Source organism: Marmota flaviventris, chromosome 3 (genome assembly GCF_047511675.1).
Source record: "Marmota flaviventris isolate mMarFla1 chromosome 3, mMarFla1.hap1, whole genome shotgun sequence".
In the NCBI taxonomy this organism is placed as follows: Eukaryota; Metazoa; Chordata; class Mammalia; order Rodentia; family Sciuridae; genus Marmota; species Marmota flaviventris.
In genome coordinates this window covers 124,998,437-125,021,596 of record NC_092500.1, presented here as the reverse complement: position 1 = coordinate 125,021,596, position 23,160 = coordinate 124,998,437, and the positions used below count along the sequence as shown (strand labels likewise).

The 23,160-nt window shown below is 42.1% G+C and overlaps 1 protein-coding gene across 1 annotated transcript; it reads right to left on the bottom strand.

Annotated features, from left to right (window-relative positions):
* Positions 1-11,625: 11,625 nt before the first annotated feature.
* Positions 11,626-22,954, bottom strand: C1s (complement C1s). The gene is made up of 12 exons (XM_027951208.2): positions 22,755-22,954; positions 21,797-21,908; positions 21,347-21,554; positions 20,976-21,153; positions 19,981-20,106; positions 18,791-18,990; positions 18,279-18,432; positions 17,650-17,765; positions 17,166-17,244; positions 15,935-16,063; positions 14,584-14,658; positions 11,626-12,765 (listed from the first exon to the last, which is right to left on the bottom strand). The coding sequence occupies exons 2-12, from the start codon at positions 21,817-21,819 to the stop codon at positions 11,966-11,968; spliced, it is 2,088 nt and encodes a 695-aa protein (XP_027807009.2). The 5' UTR covers positions 21,820-21,908; positions 22,755-22,954; the 3' UTR covers positions 11,626-11,965.
* Between the last annotated feature and the right edge of the window lie 206 nt (positions 22,955-23,160).

Genomic DNA, 23,160 nt, shown 5'->3' with positions numbered 1-23,160 from the left:
AAAGTGCCCCAGGATTCAATCCCTGGTGAAAGAAAGGAAGGAGAAAAAGAAAAAGAGCTGAGTATGGTGGCACCTGACTGTAATCCCAGCAACTGGGAAGACTAAGACGGGAGGATCACAATAACCTCCAGCAATTTATCAAGACCCTGTCTCAGAATAAAAAATAAAAAGGGCTGGGGATGTACCTCAGCGGTAAAGCAACCCTGGATTCAATCCTCAGTACAAAAAAAAAAAAAAAAAAAAGATATATTTAAATATCATGGAAGGATGCAAAACTTGTATTAAACATTCCAAATCTTTATAATAAAACATTTTGTGTCAGACACAGTAGTACATGCCTATAATTCCAGCATCTAGGGAGGCTGTGGCAGGAGAATTGCAAGTTCAAAGTCAGCCTCAGCAATTTAGCAAGGCCCTGTTTCAAAATATGTCAAAATAAAACATAAAAAGGGCTGGATATGTGACCCAGTGTTTAAGCTCTCCTGTGCTTTATTCCTGGTATTAAAAAAAAAAAAAAAACTGCTATTGCACAAGCAACTACAGGGGACTTGTTTGAACAATTTTACATAATCTAACATATTAAAATCATTGCAGTGTTGAAACAGTCCCAAGCATGGATGAGTTTATAAATCCATTGCCGGTTTATAATCTCTTATCCAACCCCTCAGATCCAAGTGCTTTTCAATATTAAAGATTCTATAAGTTTTAGGAATGTAATATACTGTTATGAAATATCAGGTTTCAGGGAAGCACCCATAATAAAAATATATGAGTGATTCTTTGGAAAAACATTTAAATAATCCCCAGTAAAGATAAAGCTACCCATCAGTTCAGGTCAGATTTTGACACTAAGTAAGTTTCATTGCCAAACTTAATAAAAGCATTTCTGGGGGGCTGGGGTTGTAGCTCAGTGGCAGAGTGCTCGCCTAGCATATGCTCGATCCTCAGTACCACGTAAAAATAAATAAAATAAAGGCATTGTGTCTAACCCCAACTAAAAAATAAACATTAAAAAAAATTTCTGGGGCTGGGGTTGTGCAAATGGTGTCTAAAACATTTGTTGCATGTATGTTCAACTTTGGTTTTTTAAAAGTTAGAAATGTTACCAGAAGTGAAGCATTTCCAGGATTCCCCTGGAAGCAGGAGTGGAGGAGATGGGAGTAGTAAAAAACAAAACAGAACATTGAAAAATATTGTTTTGTTTTCTAGTACTGGGGACTGAACCCAGGGATACTTTAACCCTGTGCTACATTCCCAGTCCTTTTTATTTTTTATTTTGAAACAAGATCTCACTAAATTGCCCAGATTGGCCTCAAACTTGCGATCTTCCTGTCTCAGCCTTCCAAGTCACTGGGATTACAGGCATGCACACAAGTTCAAGGCTAGCCTCACCAATTTAGGGAGATCCTGTCTCCAAATAAAAAATAAAAAGTGCTAGAGATGTAACTCAGTGGTACAGCACCCCTGGGTTTAATCCCCAGTACCTTTATTTTTTAAAAAAAGGAAAAGAAAGTTCTTTTCAATTATTTTAAGGAGATAATTAATCAATTATTTTAAGGAATTTACAACAAAAAGGAAGAAGGAAATAGGGTAAACCAGGCCTGAGGGTATAGCTCAGTAGTAGAACGCTGCCTACCCTTCAGGAGGCTTTGGGTCAGATCTTCCACCTGGGAAAGGAAAGAAGGAAGAATTTGGACAAACTGTTGGAGGAACTGTGGTCAAACGAAGTTTGCAAGTTTGCGAGATTAGGGGAATAACACAATGTTTATACACTGATAGGAATTACACAAGAGAGGAAAAAACGGTGACAATGTGGGGGGGGTGGGGGAGGCGGATCCAGTTGGAAGGGTGGATGTGATATCCCTCCTAAAGTAAGGCTAGCAGAGAATCAGGGAACAACAGATGTTGGTATGCGGTAGTCAATGGAGTGGAGAAATTATGCAGTTGTTCTAGTCTTCATTTGTCTTGGTGAAGTAGAAAATAAGGTCACCAGCTGAAAGTAAGGATGAAGAAGGTTGGGGGTTTGAAGACAGAGAAGTAATGAAATGATTTTTGAGAATGGATTAGGAAATTTTGATTGAAGGACCACTGAACACTCACTTGAGGGCTGGGGATGTGGCTCCATGGTAGAGTTTCCCAGGCATACTTGAGAACCTGGGTTCAATCCCCAGCCCCTCAAAAAAATAAAAAGTTCATTTGAAATTTATGAATCAAAAGTGAGAGAATTTTTGCTTTTATTCAAAAGGCATTTATTCCCTCCCCTTGGAAATTATAGAGATGAACTAACAAGTATTAAGAAGTCACCTCCTTCAAGGATGTTGTCACAGATCTCTTCTTCCTCGTCACAATCTTCTTCAACATGAATTCTATAATAGTAATTTTTCTTCACTTAGGATAATGCATTTTACTGGTTTCTGGCTTGAGTGTATTACTCATTCAATCACAGATCTCTAACAAGCCCCTACTAAAGACCAGGCACCACGGCAGGATTTGTATTTGAAGAGGCAGCTCTGTTTTGAAGCAGTGACTGTGCAGGCCTTGCCCTTGATGGAGCCATGGGTGCCAACTCTGTGCCCTCTGTGGTAGACATACTGCTCTTAATGTTCTCCAGCATCCATAGTCATCCTAAAGCCGATTGGATCACTGATGTTCAATCAGCCTCATCCTCAAACGCCCAAAACAGAACAATCCAATTGCAATTTATTTCCTCTGATGAGGTCAGTCAAACTCGAGATTTTTGGTCTTAGCTCCTCTACCAGTTTGTTGCCATGTGCCTGATGGTTGCAGACAGGGAGGTCACTTTAATAAACTGGCCAGAATTTCCAGGCCCTAGGGACAGTGACTGGGATCCCCAGCTTGGGAAGCAGAGGGGATTCTGTGCTTTTGCACATGGATAGCCTGTTAATGAGGATGAGCTGGTCAATGAGCTTTTTAATTAGGTCGACTTGGTGCCTGACCCCATTGTACTGTGTGCCCAGTAGCTGGGGAAGCCTGCCCACCTGCAGGAGTCAGATAGAGTGTCCTGGAAGGCTTCCTGGCAGGCCCCAGGCCCCCAGAATTTTCTTTGGTGAGATAATCTCACTTGTTTTAAGACAATTGTGAGTGAGCTGTGTTTCCCCCCAGCCACTAGCACAGCTGTACCAGTACAGGCACATAGGAGACAGGGTCCGATTTGGTCAGGGGAGTATATTTAGACCACAGAAGGGCAAGAGAGTCCAAGGTGTATGCAAGAGAGTTATCACATGGAATTTAAGCTAATTAAAGAGGAAATCAAGCCAAGTGTAGTGGCACACACCTGTGAACCCAGCAACTCAGGAGGCTGAGGCAGGAAAGTTTCAAGTTCTAGGCCAGCCTCAGCAACTTAGAAAAGCCCTGTCTAAGAATAAAAAATATAAAAGGACCGGGGATGTAGCTCAGTGGTAGAATGTCCCTGGGTTCTATCCCCTGTACGAGAGAGAGAGAGAGAGAGAGAGAGAGAGAGAGAGAAATATCAAGTGCTTAAGGGAATAATATGTAGTAAGTATGTAATAGGTTCATGGTCAACATATTGGGGGGTTCCTGGTGTGAGATATTGCTTCTAAGGAAGTAACCTGGAAAAATAGGAAGCAGTGGCAAGAGAAGAGGATGTGTGAAATTGAGACTACTACAGTTGTTGTCCATGTGAAGGATTATCCAGCTGTGACCATGGAAGTGTGTATCTGAGACACGGTGGAAGATAAAATTGTTGGAAGATATTTCATGGATCTGTGAGGTCAGAGTTTTAAATGAATACATGCTGAAATTGCCAAAAATCAAGATAGGAATGGTGTTAGGATGACATTGAATTAGAAACCAAGATTACTGAGAGAATGACTGAAATTAATGAGAGAAGTGACTAGGTTTCAGAGGACCACATTGATGAGCAATAGATGTGGATAATACAGTCTGATGATGTGAGCTTTAAAACTGAGAGGTTGAGGGACTGGGGTTGTGGCTCAGTGGTAGAGCACTTGCCTAGCATGTGTGAGGCCCTGGGTCCAATCCTTAGCACCACATATAAATAAGGAAATAAAGTAAAAAATCCACTGGCAACTAAAAATTATTTTTTAAAAAAACTGAGAGGTTGGGAGAAGAGGGAGAGAATGGCCATATGCTGTCAGGCCTAGGAGAATGGAGACTTTGGGAGAAAAATACCATCACCAATTGAGAGGGTTTCAGGAGGACACAGTGATTCAGAGAACTGTCTCTGTGGTTAAACTGCCTTGATACTTTCCATCCATGGATCTCAGCAAATTACTTAACCTCTCTGAACTTCAGTTTCTTCTTCCATAAAATCGGGGGCAATTATAGTACATACAATCTCATACAAATATTAAAGATTTAAGTGGGATGATTTGTGTAATGGGCTTAACACAGTGCCAAGCACATTGTAAGCAATACTGGGGAGAAATCCTTCTGGTACCTCACAGCCTTAATGTCCACCATCAGAGGACAGAATCCTTCTTTGACTGTGATCTTAGATGTGAATTTCTCCCTTCCAACACACTTTTTAGTCAGTTTGCTATAATATGCTGTGGTTTGAATGTGTCCCCCAAAGTCCATGTGCTGGACACTTCATCCCCGAAGCAGCAGTGTTGAGAGGTGGGAAGTTTAAGAGGTGATTAGGCCATAAGGGCCATGCCTCATTAACAGACGAATACCATTATCATGGGAGTAGGTTAGTGATCTCAGGAGTGGTTCCTGATAAAAGGATGAGCCTTCCACAACCATGTGATGCTTTCCACTGTGTTGGAATGCAGCAAGAAGCCATCACTAGATGCAACCCCGCTATTTTAGAATGTTCATTATAAATTACCCAGTTTATGGTATTCTATTATAGCAACATAAAAAAAGCAGACTAAGACAACAAAACAAAAAGTAATACCATGCCAGGCACGCACGATGGCACACGCCTATAATCCCAGCAGTTCAGGAGGCTGAGGCAGGAGGATCTCAAGTTCAAAGCCAGCCTCAGCAAAAGTGAGGTGCTAAGCAATTTAGTGAGGCCCTGTCTCTAAATAAATACAAAAATAAGGATGGGGATGTGGCTCAGTAGTCAAGTGCCCTTGAGTTCAAACCCTGGTATTCACCCCCCAAAAAAGAGTAATACCATCCTACCTGTAATCCCAGCAACTCAGGAGGCTGAGACAGGAGGTTCACAAGTTCAAGGCCAGCCTCAGCAACTCAGCAAAACCTTGTCTCAAAACATAAAAAGGGCTGGAATATGGCCCAGCAGTTAAGCACCCCTGGGTTCAGTCCCTAATAACCCTCCTCCCCCAAAAGATTACTACTGCCATTAAAGATACAGAAACAGAGAAGTGGTATGATTTTCAGAGTCCCAAGACAATTTTAAGGCATCCCCCGCCCCCAAATATTTCTGACTGATTGAAGTGCCATTAACAAGAAGCAAACATACTTCAAGTCTCTGTAGGCCAGCCTGATGGGTTGGTAAGTTCACTCATACTGGATGAATGATGATGTGAGGGCAGCACAAGATGCCAAAAGCAGCCAAGAACCAGGAAGGAGATTTGAAGTGGCTTAGGGTCACCTGAAGCAAACTGAGGCAGCTTTGTTAATTGCTGGGGACGGGGGGTGGGGGGAAATCTCCACATTGAACCGTGTCACCAGTAGAGACCCCTCAAAGTACTTAGTTTCACCTACATCCAATGTAGGTGATTCATGTTTTCCAAAATCTCGGTTGAGCCTCTTGAACTCAGCCTTTCCTCTTGCACGGTTGCAGGAGAAAACCAAATTCTCACTTTGGGGTCTTTCAGTCCCTCTCAGGCCTGACAGTACTCACCTCTAGGGGTCCCAGGATTCTGTTTTCTTCTGTCCTGAGATTTCCCTCCACTATGTACTCAAGAACTTTTTTGCTTTTATCCTAGCATCTGTGAATTTTTATTCTAGTCATTTTCTTTTGCAGTTGGAAACCTTAGATTCTTCTGGCTTTCTATCTAACAGAGATCCAAAAAAAAAATTTTTTTTTAATTGTGTTCATGAATGGCAGATACCCAGAAAAACCTGAGTATGTTATGCCAGAAATATTTCACTCAGTCCAAAGCAGTGAAGACAAAAGAAATAATTTGCTTTCCCATTAAACTTAAGGAGATACAGATTGCAAACAGCCTATTTGGAGGTCAGACAGAAGACAGTGGTTAAAATTAGGATAAACAGGCAGTTGCTAGTCTCCTATGTCCTTTGCATTCCCTTGCAGAAGGAGAAAGGTTTTGTAAAACAAAAGCTGCACTCAACTCCCCCACCCACCCCAGTAACAAGATCCATTAGAAGACTCTCCCTTTACATTGATTCTCCTCCTTTGGGGTTTCCCTACTGTTGCTTCTGTTGCTAGACTTCATCTTGCCCCCATAACATATCCAATCTCCCCTTTTCTCTTGCTCTAGAGAGGGTGCGTTAGTCAGCTTTCTGCTATTATAACTAAATACCTGAGATAGTCAATTTAAAAAGAGGAAAGGCTTATTTTTGGCTTGTGGTTTGACAGGTTTCAGTCCATGATGAGTTGGCCCTGTTGCTTTGGGGCTTGCAGCAAACCAGCACAGCATAGCAAGGAGCATGTGGAGGAGCAAAACTGTTCACCTTATGGCAACAGGAAATAAAAGAGAGCAGCTCACAATGCCTCACAAGGGCACACCACCAGTGACCTAGAGACCTCCTGCTAGGCCCCACCTTTTAAAGATTCTACTGGTTTCCAATAGAACAAAGCTGAGGACCAAGCCTTAAGACAAAGCCTTTGGAGGACATTCTAGAATCAACCTATGGCAGTGAACATACCCACCTTGATCATCTTAGCACTACTGAGAGATGCTGGACCTTTTAAAAGTACCTTTATATAATTGAGAAATAAGAGAAACAAAAATGGGAGGGACTGGGGTTGTGGCTCAGCGGTAGAGCACATGCCTAGTGCGTGTGAGGCACTGGGCTCGATCCTCAGCACCACATATGAATAAATAAAAAATAAAGGTATGAGGTATAAAAAAATGGGAAAGAGTATGCTTATAAAGAGGTAGCTAAAGGGATATCTTTGTGGTAATGGAGCAGTTCTATAGATATATAGATATATAGGAATATTTTATATATATATATATATATATATATATATATATATATATATATATATATATATATATATCTCCCCTCTGCTCTCTCTTTGCTTCATATATATATATATGATTGCAGTAGTGGTTATATAAAGCTCCAATATGAAAAAAAAATGATGAAGAACTGTGCATTGCATCATTGTTTCCTGGTTTTGCTATTGCATAAGATGCAACCTATAGTTACATAAGATGCAATCAGGGCTGGGGCTATAGCTCAGTGGCAGAGCGCTTGCCTAGCAAGCTTGCCTGGGTTCGATCCTTAGTACCACATAAAAATAAATAAAATAAAGGCATTCTGTCCATCTTCAACTACAAAAATTAAAAATAAAATAAAAAGATGCAACCAATAGAGATTCTGGGTTTTTTGTTTGTTTGTTTGTTTGTTTTTTTAAAGGCAACCATTAGGGGAAATGGTTGAAAGGTACACAGCACCTCTGTGTACTAATTTTGTAACTTCTGGTGAATCTATATTTCAAAAGAAAGAGGATTTTTGTTAAATCAGCATAAAAAATAATGACAGAGATTGAGGATTTGATCAATACTAAAGTTTTCCCCTATTTTTAATTTTTTAATTAAAAACATTGAATTATATTTATTATTTTCCTATTTTTAATTAAAAAATAGGATATGCAGAAAATTAAAATCACATTTCTACAGACTATGCTTCTAATTTTAATAATCATAGACAAGACAACTTGAAAGAGTCCCAGAATCCTTTCCAGCCCACTCTGGGCTGGTCCCATGTCAACTAAGTTCCTTTCCATCAAGTCCTTTCCATTTTTCTATTGCCCTGTGGAGAAAGGCATAGAGGTTTATTTAGAAAAGTAGATACTTATTCACAGGACAATGGGGACCATCTCAAGAGAGAGAGGCCTTTGGGCTACAGCAAAGAATATAATACAAGCCCAAGGGAGAATGCCGGCATCTCTGGAGGAGACAACCTTCCATCGGAAGATTTTGACCACTATGCACTGTCTTTCTTTCTTTTTTTTTTTTTTTTTTTTTTGAGAGAATTTTTTTAATATTTATTTTTAGTTTTTGGCGTACACAACATCTTTGTATGTGGTGCTGAGGATCGAACCCAGGCCGCACGTATGCCAGGCAAGGCGCTACGGCTTGAGCCACATCCCCAGCCCGTATGCACTGTCTTTCCTCCCCTACCAGAGTTGCTATTGCTGCAGTTTGGATCTGGAATGTGCCCCCCAAACCCACACGTGGTATAGGGTTGGTCCTCAGCCCATAGCACTATTGGGAGGCAGAGGAGCCTTTCAGAGGTAGAAGAAGTTAACTTCCTAGTGGGAGGAAGTTAGGTGGCTGGGAGAGTGCCCTTGAGGGGGATATGGGGACTGCAGCCCGTCTGATCTCTCTCTTTGCTTCCCAGCCACCATGAGGGGAGCCAGTTGCTCCCTGACACATTCCCCACCATGATGTGCTGCCTCACCATGAGGTCACCTGATCATGGCCTGGAACCTCTAAGACTGAGCCAAAATAAACCTTTCCTCTTTTTTCAGGTGATCATCTCTGGCATTTTACTAGAGAAATGGAAAGCTAACAATAATTCATTGGCCCATTTTCTTCTAACTGAAGAAAACTGACAATTCATCTGCTTTAAAAAGGGTTTTGGGTTTTTTTGGCAATCAGGCACAGAGGTGTATGCCTGTAATGCCAGCTACTCAGGAGGGTAAGGCAGGATAATCACAAGTTTAAGGCCAACCTGGCACTTTATTGAGACCCTGTCTTAAAAATTAAAGTAAAAAGGATTTGGAGATTTAGCTCAATGGTAGAACACTTGTCTAGCATGCACAAAGCCCTGGGTTTAATCCCTGGCACCATAAAAAATAAAAATATATTTTTAAAATTTTGTTTTCCTGAGTTTCAGGTGAAGCAGGCACACATTGTCCCTAAGCAAATTTCAAGGCAGTGTGATTGATTGATATCCTTTAAGCCACCTGATATACTAGCCCTTCTAGGTCTGAAAATGACCACTGCCCCAACTCAAGTGTGATGATAATTAATGTAGATCCTTTTCCTGCCACCCAGGGAGACCATCTTGCAGGGCAGTTAACCAGGCAAAACCCAAACCCTTATGAGGCAGCAGGGAAAGAGAAATAAGATTCTCTCTGGAAAGGATAAATTTCCTTTTTCTGTTAACTTGTCAGAGGATTCTTGGCTAATTGCTGTTATCCCAAATATAAAAAGAAGGGAAATGTCTCTATCACAGATCCTGTTTCTCAAATATTTCTCCAAATGTATTTTTTTTCTCCAAAACAATCCTCTTTCTGTCACCCAAATCACTGTAGTCTAGGGTACACTGTCAATTGCATCTGCAATGACAGGCAATGGGTGAGGTAATTAGGAGGTGTATAGTTAAGGAACAACGCAATGGTTTTCTGCCACTTGGTTGACTTGATGCCATCTTTCCAGAGACTCCTTGTGATTGCCTGTGATTCTTCAGTCCCTTCTATCAGAGTTCTTCTGGTTACCTCATCATTTATTTACCCTGCAGCCTAAAGTCAACTGTTGAATCTGGCCCTTTCGGTGTATGGGAGATCAGAGTCCTTTTTTGATACACCCCAAACACACCCTTGTTGACTTCTGGGAAATCTGCTCTTCCGAAGCCAAATGTCACATGAAACGGCCAGAGTTCCCCTGAACCCTTATTGTCAACCCTTAGCTTTCATAAGATACCTTGTCAGGATGATCATCACTCGAAGATAGCTCTCCTGTCTTTAGTTTTGAAAATGCTAAATCTGGCCAGGCACAGTGGTACATTCCATAAACCCAGCAACTTAAGAGTCTGAGACAGGAGGATTGCAAGTTCTAGGGCAGCCTCAGCAATTTAGTGAGACTGTAGTGAGATCCTGTCTCAAAAAATTTTAAATAAATGAAATGGACTGGGAATGTAGTTCAGTGGAAAAATACCCCTGGGTTCAATCCCTAGTACCAAAAGAAAAAAGAGATGCTAAGTCTCAGGGCTGGGGATGTAGGTGAGTGGTAGATCACTTGCCTACCATGAGACTTGCCACATATGAGACCCTTGTTCCATTTCCAGCATCCCTTCTCAAAATAAATCTAAGTCTCTCTCTCTCTCTCTCTCTCTCTCTCTCTCTCTCTCTCTCTCTCTCCTTTTTTTTAGGGGGGGTGGGTACCAAGATTCAGGATTCAAACCACCCCCAACACACACATCCAAAAAAAAAAAAACACTTAGTGTCTCTCTCTCTCCCTTTTTTTTTTTTTTTTTTTTTTTTGGTACTGGGATTCATCCCAGAGGTGCTTAACCACTGAGCCATATCTCTATCCCTTTTCATTTTGAGATAGCATCTAACTAAGTTATTTATGGCCTTGCTAAATTGCTGAGGCTGGCCTCAAACTTGCAATCCTCATTCCTCAGCCTAGTTATTCTTTGAAGAGGAGTTTTGTTTGTTTATTTGTTTGTTTTATTTTGCTTTGCTTTGTTTTGCTAAATTTCTCTTCCCTAGAAAATAGCAGGTAAAGTCTCTGGGTCCATCATCAGTGAACTTTCAGCTACAATTGGTACAGAGTCCACTTCAATTTACTACCTTATTGAAAAATCAAAACTACCAAGAAAGCAGACAAGAAAATACTGAACTTTTTTTTTCTTTTGTTGTACTGGGGATTTAACCCAGGGCCTTCCACATGCTATAAAGTGCTCTATCACTGAGCTATATCCCCAGCCCTTTTTATTAAATTTTGTTTATTTATTTATTTATTTATTTATTTAGAGACAGGGTCCTGATAAATTGTTGAGGCTGACTGGGTGCAGTGGTGCATAACTATAATCCCAGCAGTTTGGGAGGTTGAGACAGCAGGATCACAAGTTCAAGGCCAGCCTTGGCAAATTAACAAGGCCCTCAGCAACTTAGTGAGATTCTGTCACAAAATAGAACACAAAAAAAGGCTGAGGAAGTGACTCAATGGTAAAGTGCCCCAAGGTTCGATCCCTGGTACCAAAAAAAAAAAAAGTAGAAATAAAAAGGACTGAGGATGTAGATCAGTGGTAAGCATCCCTGGATTTAATTCCTAGTACCAAAAAAAAAAAAAAAAATTGTTGAGACTGGCTTCCTATTTGCAATCTTCCTGCTTCAGCTTCTTGAATTGTTGGGATTGCTGGGATTACAGGTGTGCCCACCACTCCCAGATCTCTGAATTTCTTTGGTTTTTCTTTTTTAAGTCATAATATTGTATTATGCAAATGAATATTAAAATTAATTTTCAGGTGACATTGAAAGAATTCATACTTAAAGAATATATTAAACAGCTAATTCTAACTGTTCACAATATTCAGTAAATCTCAGGAGAAAAGGGAAGAGGGAAGAAAAGCTGAATTCCCTATTTTCATGACAATTAAATATGAGTTACTACATGCTTGAATCCCATGATTCAGCAGTACTCTTATTCCATTCCCCTCCTATGGTTCTGGACTACTGATATAGAATAAAGAAAGTCAACCAGAATTGGATTATAAACATGCTTTATTGTAAGTAGATAATGGGTACTGAGAATGATAAAGCAAATGCAAATTCAAACTGGTAAAGAAGAACCAAAAAAATTAAGAGATTCCTGCTGAAGAGTGCAAGACAGGTGTACTCCTTCATATTTGATCTATAACAGGTTTTCAGACCACAAGGGGATAACCAACACAGTTCTATGATCAAACTCTACATCCAGCCAGGTACCTTGACAATCAAGTTCTAGCTCAATGATACTACCTTGTCTTCTCTCAGTCATGGTAAAATAATGATAATATTGTGATGAACTGAAAGCAATGGGTTGATCATACCTATTGGAGAAGCTAGTAGTATATGAATGGATTAGTCCTTAGAAATGGGCTTATTTTCCTGCATGATTTTCTTTATCCAGTCAAGATAGTTCTTAACCTTTGTGTAGATTCCATAGGTCCCACACTTGGGTCCCCAGGACACCAGGCCAGCTACATAGAATTTGGGGGTATCTTCATTGGGGTCCTGTACAGCAAAAGCCCCACCACTGTCCCCTTGACAGCTGTCAACACCCTTCTCTCCTCCAGCACAGATCATGTTGTTAGTGAAAACATACGCAGCTGCATTCATTTTGGAATTTCCCCCTTTCACTTCTCGGCACTTTTCTAAGGGAGCTACAGGTAACTTTGCCCCTCTGAGATAGAGAACATGATCTCTTTTCTCAGTTCGACCCCAGCCTGAGATCATTCCCAGGTTTCCTGGCAAGAGGTTGTATTCTGAGGAGGTGCCTGGCAGGCAGATGGGGGAGACATTTGGTCCCATTTTCACAGGGTCCCTCAGCTGCACCAGCGCGATGTCATTGTCAAAATTCGTTCGTGAACTGGAGTCATCCACTGATTGCCAACGCGGATGAATAATCACACGTTCAGCGGTAAGCATCTGGGTGCTATCCAAACCTGAGGTTCTCACAGTTGTGGATCCGACATACATAGCTGGGTCTGGATTTTCCTCCACAACGTGGGCAGCCGTCAGTACCCAGTACTCATCAATGAGAGCCCCACCAGCCCACGGGTGCTTAAAGAAGACTTGCCAGGGGAAATTTTTGATATCTGCACGGGATCCTCCAAATATCCTCTGTTGCATTGTAAAGGGCTCACTGGGGACTCCACAAACTAGGAAAGAATAAGAACAAGATGGAAGGGACAGGAAATGATGATGGCCGCCTGCAAATCCTCCCACCACTGAAATACCTTTGCCTCTGGCTGCAGAGTTCTCCAGTATGAGATAGTCAACCTATTTGGTCAACCATCTCCATATCTGACTTATCCTAGCCTTCCTTAAATATCCCCCTTTGCCAATGTCATAAGCAGGCTCTAGGAGAGTAGTTCAGCACAGCCGGGCATGGTGATGCACACCTGTAATCCCAGCAGCTCAGGACGCTGAAGCAGGATGATCACCAGTTCAAAAACAGCCTCAGCAAAGGTGAGGTGCTAAGCAACTCAGTGACACTCTGTCTCTAAATAAAATACCAAATAGGGCTGAGGATGTGGCTCAGTGGTCAATTGCCCTTAAGTTCAATCCCCGGTACCCCCTCTCAAAGAGGGGGTGCGGTTCAGCACATGAGGCCAGGCACCCAACTGGGAACCAGTGCTGGAAAACTCCTTCCTCACACAGACTGCAGAGGAGGCAAGCTTTATACCTTCTACTGATGCCCAGATGAAACCTCTATTTAACACCTTCTTTACTGAAGTCCTGGTTGCACCTGACTCCCTCCTAGCAACCCAAAGGTCAACCTATGATGGAAAAAAAGAGGGTTCTCTTCTTTGATCTTAACCTCTTGCTCTCCATGGGCTGGTTCTAGGTAAGACTGCTTTGCATTCCCTAGTACTGAGTTTCAGATGAAGCTGGATTATATCAGTCCCTTGTTAGACAGTCTGAATAGACTTTGAATTGAGCATAATGAACTTTGTACCCAGACAGAGCTGGGTTCAAAGCCTGCCCCTGACTCTTACTGAATTCACTCATCCATAAATGGGACCTCATAGGATTGCTACAAGGATGTGGAAGAGATAATAAATGCAACAAATTGGCTTGGTCTTTAGTTTTCAATAGCATTATTATTATTACTAGGATCATTATTATTATTCTTGTTTTGCCCTGTTGTCTTCTACTCAACTCTTGATTTCTGATCTTCCTGTAACCCCCATTTACTTTATTCCTCAATATCTTCTTTCCACATAAATTTCTTTCTTTCTTTTTTTTTTTTTTTTTTGTACCAGGGATTGAACCCAGGGGCTCTAAACCACTGAGCCATATACCCAGCCCTTTTGATTTTTTATTGAGACAGGGTCTTGCTAAGTTGCTTAGGGCTTCACCAAGTTGCTGAGGCTGACTTTGAACTTACTATCCTCCTGCCTCAGCCTCCCTAGCTGCTGGGATTATAGGTATACCTCACCACACCTGCCTGCCACATAGACTTTTAGTATAATAACTAGGCTATATGGGGCTGGGGTTGTGGCTCAGTGGTAAAGCGCTCACCTAGCATGTGTGAAGCACTGGGTTCAATCCACATAAAAATAAATAAATAAAATAAAGGTAATGTATCCATCTATAACTAAAAGAATTTTTTTAAAATAACAAGGCTATATACCCACACTTCTTTCTGAGTATGGATTCCTCACTCTCAACTTTCAGGTCCTGCTTTTAGCAATTCTGTATCTGCTTACCTCATCTTCATCACCAGACTCAACTGGTCTTGACTCTGACACTCACTGTTGCTGGCTGACTTGCCTATTTTGCTTCGAGTAGGCCTGACTCAGTGTGGTGAGGGAATTCCTTCAGCCCAGTGTTACAACCTTTCACTGTGCTGGACTCTAGAAGACCTGGACTAAGTCCTTTCCCAAGAGGATTGCAGCTGCTTTCAGAAGGTGACTCCCCACTCCACTGCACCTATGGCTCCAGTCTCTGCCCACACCAAAAACCCTGATTACCTGGAATACATTTGGGCAACTCAGTGCCCAGCACTTCATTCACCCAGCTCCCGTTAACAGCACAGCGATACTCCCCTGGAATCACACAAGGGATACATGTCAACACCACCACATCTTCCCTCTTCCACTTTTTCCTTTCAGGCAGAGCCTCGGCTCCTCTGAGATTTGAGAAGGGGGTCAGAACAAATCAACTAGAAGATAATCTTGAGCATCCCCCAAATAATCCCTCAGGCCTCTATCTTGCTAAAGAAAAAGAAAGAATAGTCTTCAAAGCCGAAGGAAGAAGGGTTATGATAGAGACTGAGAAAGTGCTTCATGTGGGAAAATAATTTTTTAAATGTTAATAATATAATGAAAATCATTGTAGAAGGGTCTACTTTGTTTCATCTAGCACTGCCAGGGCCTTTACTGCAAGAAAACCAGTCATCAGCGGGGTACAGTTGCACATGCCTGTAACCCCAGAGACTCAGAAGGTGAAGGCAGGAGGATGGCAAACTTGAGGCCAGCCTTAGCAAATTAAAAATAAAAAGGGTTGAGGATGTAACTCAATAGTAAAGTGCCCCTGGATTCAATCTCCAGTACCAAAAAAAAAAAAGTCACCACCATATGACGACTTGCAGCTGTGTTGGGGCGGCCTTGAACAGGAGTTGAGCACCCCCTTAGCCTTGAGTAACAGGGGGTGTGGAACTGGCATCATCCTGTGTGTGAGGCAGGTGGGCCTCACCTTCACTCCACAAGGGAGTGTGCATCACCCAATGGGACTGGGCTACACCTCCATATTTGCTGTAACACAATCTCTTTGCTTTATTTGGGTGGAATCTTCTATCGAATGTCTCCCCCCTAAATAAAACAGGGGTTCAGGATGTGCTCTCTCTCTGGCCTCTTGCCTCATGCCTCCCTTGTTCCCCTTGCCCTCCAGCATGGGAGCTGAGGCCTCAGAGTCATCCTTGAACCCCAAAAAGGGTTTTTCTGTGTTTGTGTGGTCTTTTCGTTGCCAGCCAAATTCAGGAGGGGTGACCCTGACTCCTTCGCCTGTGTGGGCCATACAGCTGGAAGTTCTCCTGTGAGTTTTACATGAAACAACTGGTCCAGGGGGATAACCATATGAAAGGAATGTTGTAGGGGAATTCCTGCCGTAGCTGCAAAGCTGAGTTGGTGACCTTTAGGATTTTCTTGAGAACATACCCTGCCCCATGTGAAAACTGTATCCTTACTGGAAGCCAAGAGGATGACAGTGTGTGTTGTCTCCCCCATTTCTCTACAAACCCTCCCCAACCCAGAAAGATTTACTGTTTGCCCTCTAAGTGTTCACATTCCCTTTCTCTCTCTTTCTCTAGTAGAAGAAACCTACCTCCTTCTTCATGTTCCATGTAGTAATATGGCTCCTCACAAGTGTAGCGAATGACAGAACCATATAAAGTATTTTCTGGAACTTCAAATTTACCATTCTGAATGGGTTCAGGAATGCCACAGTCCACAGCTATAAGAGGAAGGGAGGAGACTGATGGTCAGGACAGTCACCCCTTCCCAGGAAGAATTATGGGATCAGTTCCATTCTTACTTCTTCCCCACCCCATATCCATAAGCACAACCCCAAATGAATCTCCCCACACCACTCTCCATGACCATCCTCTTCAATGGGCATCACCCCACTCTCTAGCCCATCAGCATATGCCAATCCAGATTGCCCACTGAAAGCTAAAATGAAGAGCCTGGTTCTTAGAGGTTGGCAGAGGTCCTGGAGAAGCCAGGAAGGCACCCATTTGGAGCTATTAACTATCAATCCCAAAGCCCCTTTCTTAGCCAGGCATGGTAGCATGTGCTCCCAGCAACTCAGAGGTTGAGGCTCAAGGATCCCAAGTTTGAGGCCAGTCTGGGCAACTTAGTGAGACTCTGTCTCAAAATAAAGAATAAAATGGACTAGGAGTATAACTCAGTGATAGAGCCGCCCTGGATTCAAGCCCCAGTACTAGGAAGGAGGAAGGGAGGGAGGAAAAGAGGGAGGGTGGGCAAAGTTTCTTTTTCTGCGGGGTGATGGGGGGGGGATACCTGGGATTGAACTTAGGGGTCCTTAACCACTGAGCCACATCCCTAGCCCTATTTTGTATTTTATTAAAAATAAGCTCTCACTGAGTTGCTTAGCACCTCACTAAATTGCTGAGGCTGGCTTTGAATTTGCGATCCTCCTGCCTCAGCCTCCTGAGCCGCTAGGATTACAGGCATGCGGCACCACACCCAGCTTCAAAGTTCCTTTCTTTAGAAGAAATCTGCTAGTCTAGCTGGCCTGGGATCATGCATGGTCTGGGTCTAGAAATTCTTCCATGACTGACTTTCCTTAAAAACCCAACCCACTCTCTCATAACCCTAAGAGTTATTTGTTTTTTTGTTGTTGTTGATTGTTTGTTTTTTCATTTGTAGATGAACACGATGCCTTTATTTTATTTATTTTTATATTGCACATTCTAGGCAAGCATTCTACCACTGAGCCACAACCCCCGCCTCATACGCTTGATTTTTATGTGCTGATTTTTCAGTTCCCTTGGGGAGAAAAAAAAAAAGTTCCACATTGAAGAGACACCTACGTTGACATTTCAGTTTGGAATTACTCCACTTTCCATTGCTTTGACAAGTCGAATCGAAAGATGTTGAGCCAACACTTCCCTAGAGAACAATTATAGATATCAGCATTAATTTATACAGAGAGAAATGGGAAATCAAAACCGAAAATGAAATTGATCTCTGGACTTGGATTAACAAGGATTCCTCACCAAAAAAGGCTTGGGAACAGTTTAGCAAATGACCCAAAACACCCAGGAGTTGGGGCTGAAAGAGACAATTGTGTCCCAGCATATCCTGTCCTCTTCCCCAGGAAGGCTGAAGGCAGAGAGAATGCCCAACTGGCCAAGGAGCCCCATGGCTCACCTAGGACTGAAGATCTTGAGCTGTTCTATGGAACAGGTGTTAATACCTTAATCAAACAGGGATGTTTAGGCAACAACTGGACAATTTCAGTATGCTCATCCTGATCTGGTCAGAGATTAGGGAGAAGCCCAAATGGTACTTTACCTCTACAACTTCGAACCCTTCTTTACAGGTTATCTTCACCATATCTTTAAACACATATTTTGCCTTTTCAGGCTCCCAAAAAGAATTGGCAGAGACTTCTTTCGGACAGGGGTTTGCTTAGAAAGGACAAAGTTGGGACAAAAAAAATATTTTTACTAAATAGTTGGAGACTGTTCTATTTACATCATTCTCACTTTCTTTTTTTTAAATATTTTTTTAGTTGCTGATAAACCTTTATTTTATTTATTTATATGTGGTGTTGAGACTTGAACCCAGTGCCTCACACCTGCTAGGCAAGTGCGCTACCCCTGAGCCACAGCCCCAGTCCTCATTCTCACTTTCTAAAATCATTTAATTGTTCTCAATTCCAATGCCTAACATTCTAATATGGCAGATAACTAAAATAATATGGTGTTACTAACTAACCATCCCTAGGTTGTCCACATTCTCAGGTCTAGTTGAAGGATTACTATGTTGAGGCATTTCCATCAATAACTGACAGATTTAGATCTTCTGGAGAAATTGATGTATCCCAGAATTCTATCCAAACAACAGTCTACCTGTTTTGATTCTACATTGTTCAAGGACCTTAATGTCACCAGCTAAAAAAACACTTTTAGGTTACTCACGATCTCCATGGTAACGAAATTTCCAGCCTTTTTTTTGCCCTGTTAGATCAGTTTGAAAGATAATATCAAGAGTGTTACTCTTGGTTTCAATAGTCAGGGGCCCAGGGAATCCATTACCACAGTAAGGACCAAATTGTTGGTTTCTTGCAACAAACTGAAAGAAAACAAAATGATTAAATCAGAAGAGAAAGAATTTAAAGGGAAGAAGTTTAAATGGAAGGTATAAAAGGGACAGTCAGGCACAGTGGAACATGCTTATAATCCCAGCTATTCTGGAGGCTGAGGCAGGAGGACTGCAAATTCTAAGCCAGCTTCAGCAACTTAGCAAGGCCCTGTTTCAAAAGAAAAATAAAAAGGGCTTGGGGCATAGCTCAGTGATAGTGTGCCTAGATATACATTACTGCAAAAAAAAAAAAAGTTAAAGGAGATAATAAGGGGCAGGAAGAAAGATAGTTTTATCTTCAAGGAGAAGTAAATTGGGGGCAGAGCAAGAATTAATCATCACCACGCACAACTAAACTGTCATGGCAGTTCCCCTTTGAGTCAGCTGGTTCCACATCAAAATCTTCTCTTCGCATAGTGACCACCACTTGGAACCCTTCTTCCAACTGGATCTGATATTCACACCTTGAGTTCTCTGGATATGGATTGGGATAATTGGGACTTGCAATCTCCCCAGTCAATGTAGTAAACACATCCCCACTGCAGTTGACTAAGAGATAAAAAAAGAAAGGAGAAATCAAATATGGGGTCAAGCAAAGAAGTTCCTGCACCAAACTATGATTCCTTCTGTCATAAACTGAGAGTCCTCCATTCAGACTAATCTAGGATCCATTCCCTGACTGGAGCCCACCAGGAGCAATTATACACCCAGTGCTTATTAATAGGGCTATCCAATGCCTATGAGATTTCTATCACTCTTATGATAGGGATATGAACAACTTTAGGCAGACTCTTCACAGGCATCTATCTTGCTTCTCCAATTAACTAACTTTATACTGTGGCTCTTATGTAACTGTTTGGATTTTAAATGTTTCCCAAAGTCCCATATGCTAACGGCTTGGTCACCAGCCTGTGGCACTACCAGGAGTTGGTGGAACCTTAGAAGGTAGAGTCTAGTGGAAGAAAATAGATTATTGGAGGTGTGCCCTTGAAGGGACTACTGGGACTCTAACCTCTTTCTGTCTTTCACTTCCTGACCGTCATAATGTGAGCAATTTTGCTCTACTACATGCTTCCTGCCATGATGTTCTGCCCTCACCACACACCCAAACAATGGAGCCATCCAACCATGGACTGAAAGCATGAACCATAACAAACATTTTCTCGTTTTTTTAAAAAAAAAATATTTTCAGTTGTAGATGGACACAATACCTTCATTCATTTATTTTATGTGGTGCTGAGGATCAAACCCAGTGCATCACACATGCTAGGCAAGCCCTCTACCACTGAGCCACAACCCCAGTCCACATTTCCTCCTTTTAAATTGATTATCTCAAGCATTTTGTCACAGCAATGAAAAGCTGACTAACACACCTTATCTTGTTCCCCTCCTATGGTTCCCCACTCAGTTATGGGTAACTAAGAATAGATGCCTGAAAGAAGAGCCTAATCAAAATTGGAAGATGGACAAAGCCCTTTCTGAGGCCTCAGTACATTCCAAATCCCCTAGAACATGAATCTCTCTTAATGCCAAGCTCACCTCCACAATTCCTCATATCATCATGGAGAAAGTATTCTGGAGGACAGGAACAGAAGTAACCACCAATGAAGTTGTTGCAGAAGTGGCTACAAGGGACATCTGCAAAATCTGTGCACTCATTTACATCTGTAAGGAGAAAAAGATTGAGGTCAAGCACAAAAGTCTAGAAGGAGGAATGGAGTTAAACCCAAAACTATAAAGGTTAAAAAAAAAAAAAGAGAGAGACACTAACTGTTAAAGATTGTCAAAGAACCACATTTCAGAGTGCTATTATTCTACATTACTTTCCTGAACTATGATTCCAAAGTTGTGCCCTGCCATTGTACTGCTATAACGGAGCTCTCAATGCCAGAGATCCCTGATTTTTCTTGCATACAGAGTGTTTCAGTGCCAGACACAACACTCTGCAGGCCAAACATGTGCTGTTTTCTGCAGGGAGGAATCATTGGTTCATCTATCTCTTTACACCACATTGGTCCTTCTAGCAGATCTAAGCAATACTTTGACTTTGTGACAAGTTCTAACTTCATTCTAACCTGGAGACAGATACAGAAGTGCCCAGAATTTGAAAGTTTGAATGCCACATTTTGAATTGGTTTGAGTATCCTACATTCCTTATGTAATTTTTGGCAAGTGATTAACTTTATAGTTTTCATTTTCTTTATCTTTTTATGGAGATAATAATACCTACCTTGAAGTGTTGAGACCATATGAATATAGGAAATTTTCTAATATAGTATTCAATTCATAGTGGTTCTCAATAAATTAAGATTTATTATCTACTATCAACATTAACATCATCAATCACCAATAAAATATGATCATGTGTTTGAAATTCACAAAGGTAATTGATGAATTGATGGAAGGAGCCAGGCCAAGTCAATACTTTGTAAAAGTTATAAATAGAATCCTCATTTAATACACAGTACAGTATTTTTACTTTTTCTAATCTTGTCGCTGGATCAGTAAATCATACACATAAGGGTGAGTCTTACCTATGGCAACATAATATGCAGCAAACCCAGTAAATCGTTCCTCGTTGGAGAAGTCTGACTTAAAGATCACCTGGAGTTTATTGTATGGGATTTGGAACTCTTCCACAATTGGGGAGTTGGGATTCTTGCTGGTCCTCTTTCCACAGAGTTTCCCTTCTTCAGTGCCCCCTGACATTATCTAAGAGAAGAGTAAAAATGATGTTATTAAAGGGGAATATTTTGGCATGGAGGTGATAAAGTAGAACCTTGACCCCCATAGAACTACCTGACTCCAGTTCCCTGAATGTCTGTGGCTCTCCCCCAATCATCCTTCTCATTCCTCCACCCCAGCCATGGTCTTCCACCACCATTCTGCATGGTTTGTGATATACCTGCACTGAGTCATATGCGCAGTCCTCTGACAGTTCTATGTCCAGATGAGTGAAGTAGAGGTGAATTCCATACCCTTCAGGAACTTCTATATCCCAAGATTTCTCTATCTCATTGGGGTATGCCTGAGGATAGTTAGGGGACAGGATCTCCCCATACATGGTCGGCTCAGCATAAACCCATGCCAAAAGAGAAAACAAGACAATGCACCTGAAATTTAAAAGGGGGAGGGGCACAGTAATGTGGGTAACCCAGGTACCAACAGCCTCTTGTAGAATTCGAGCATTTATCCCAAAGGGAAGGAAGGAAAAGAGAAAAGGACACCTAGCAGGCCATGGAAGAAAACCTTAGCTTGGAATAAAGAAAAGGCCTAGGTCAAATCAAAATCCTTTTCTTGAGAAGATGAAGGGACTGGAGTCCATGAACATTTCTGTAGACCCCCAATCACTTACCACATCTCTGGCGATGTGTCCATGTCTCTGGACCTAACTCTCTGTTCCTCTGGACTTTGGAGCTAAAGTGGTGGCCAGCCTGGCTATCCGTCTGTCAAACACAGTCACCCTGCTTTGGTGGTGAGAAGCACCATAAGAATAACATAAGTTTAATAGAGCCATACCATCAGTCTTCACATATGACACCTGGCCTCTCACACCCTCCTTGCTCAGACTTCACTAATTTTCTACACTGGAACTAAATCCTATCTTTCTCCCATTGCTGCTCCGACTTCCTCCCAACTTTTCTCCAGAGCAAGTAGCTTCTCCCAGTTTTCTTCTTTTCTGTTTTCTCACCTCTAGGCCCCCTCAATCAATCTCTCTCCTGGCCTCACAGAACAATAGCCCCATTTCCACCCAGGTTTTTGGGAGTCTGCCCACCTGACCATCTGGCTAAGATAGTTCCCCTCCTTTTCAACCACAAACCTTTTATCACTTCAAGTCAGCCCTCTTTACTATGGTTAGTATAACATGGGTTTCTGTTGATGTCCCCAACGACCACTGATGGAGGAATGAGATTCTTTCAATAAGGGAGGACAGGGTCCTTGGGAGAAATGGTCTGAGAGGGGAAGTGCTGCCCCCACTGAGACAGGATTGCAAAAGGAAGGAGAGAAGGGGCAGCTAATGACAAGACACAAAATCTTCCAGAGTTAGTTCGTTTTTTTCCTTTACTAAGAGAGGATATCTTCCTAGAAAAGTCCTGCCAAAATAGCTTTTAACCCTAAAAACAATGGTACTGTGATGGGGTAAATCGGGGTGGATGGGATCAGCCTAGGAGAAATGGGTTGTCTCTAATTCTGTCCTTTTTTATTCTACTCTTTCCAGCCCACCATCTTTGCCCCAAACCTTTATCTGTGTGGTTCTCTTCCTTTCTTTTCCCCTCCCTCAAAGCTCTGCTCTTCATTTTTAAAGTTTTTACCTTCAGAAACTGATGGGAGCAAGTGGGTCAGCCCTCTCGCTCCTGCCAGTGGTCATTCTGGGCGACCCTGCTGGCTCCCAGGAGCAACGGCTTGGCCTCGATGCTCCCTCTGCAGGAACTTCCGGCAGACCTCCCTGGCCTGGTTCTGTACATAAGATTCTCTATCCAAGTGTGCATGTCCAAAATTCCCTGATCTAAACAAAGAGGGGGCTGGGAGACCATGACACAGAGGAAGGGTTATTCAGCCTTGATCCTGGAGCTCCCTCTGCTTTTGAAACAAGAACTGCATCTTCCTCCCAGGCTCAAGTTCCAGGGGAGAAAGGAGGAATGGGGGAATTTCGCAGATTGCCTAATGCTCTTTCCCAGCCAAAGGGTGTGTTTCAGAGTTTTCAGGGAAATCAGGTGA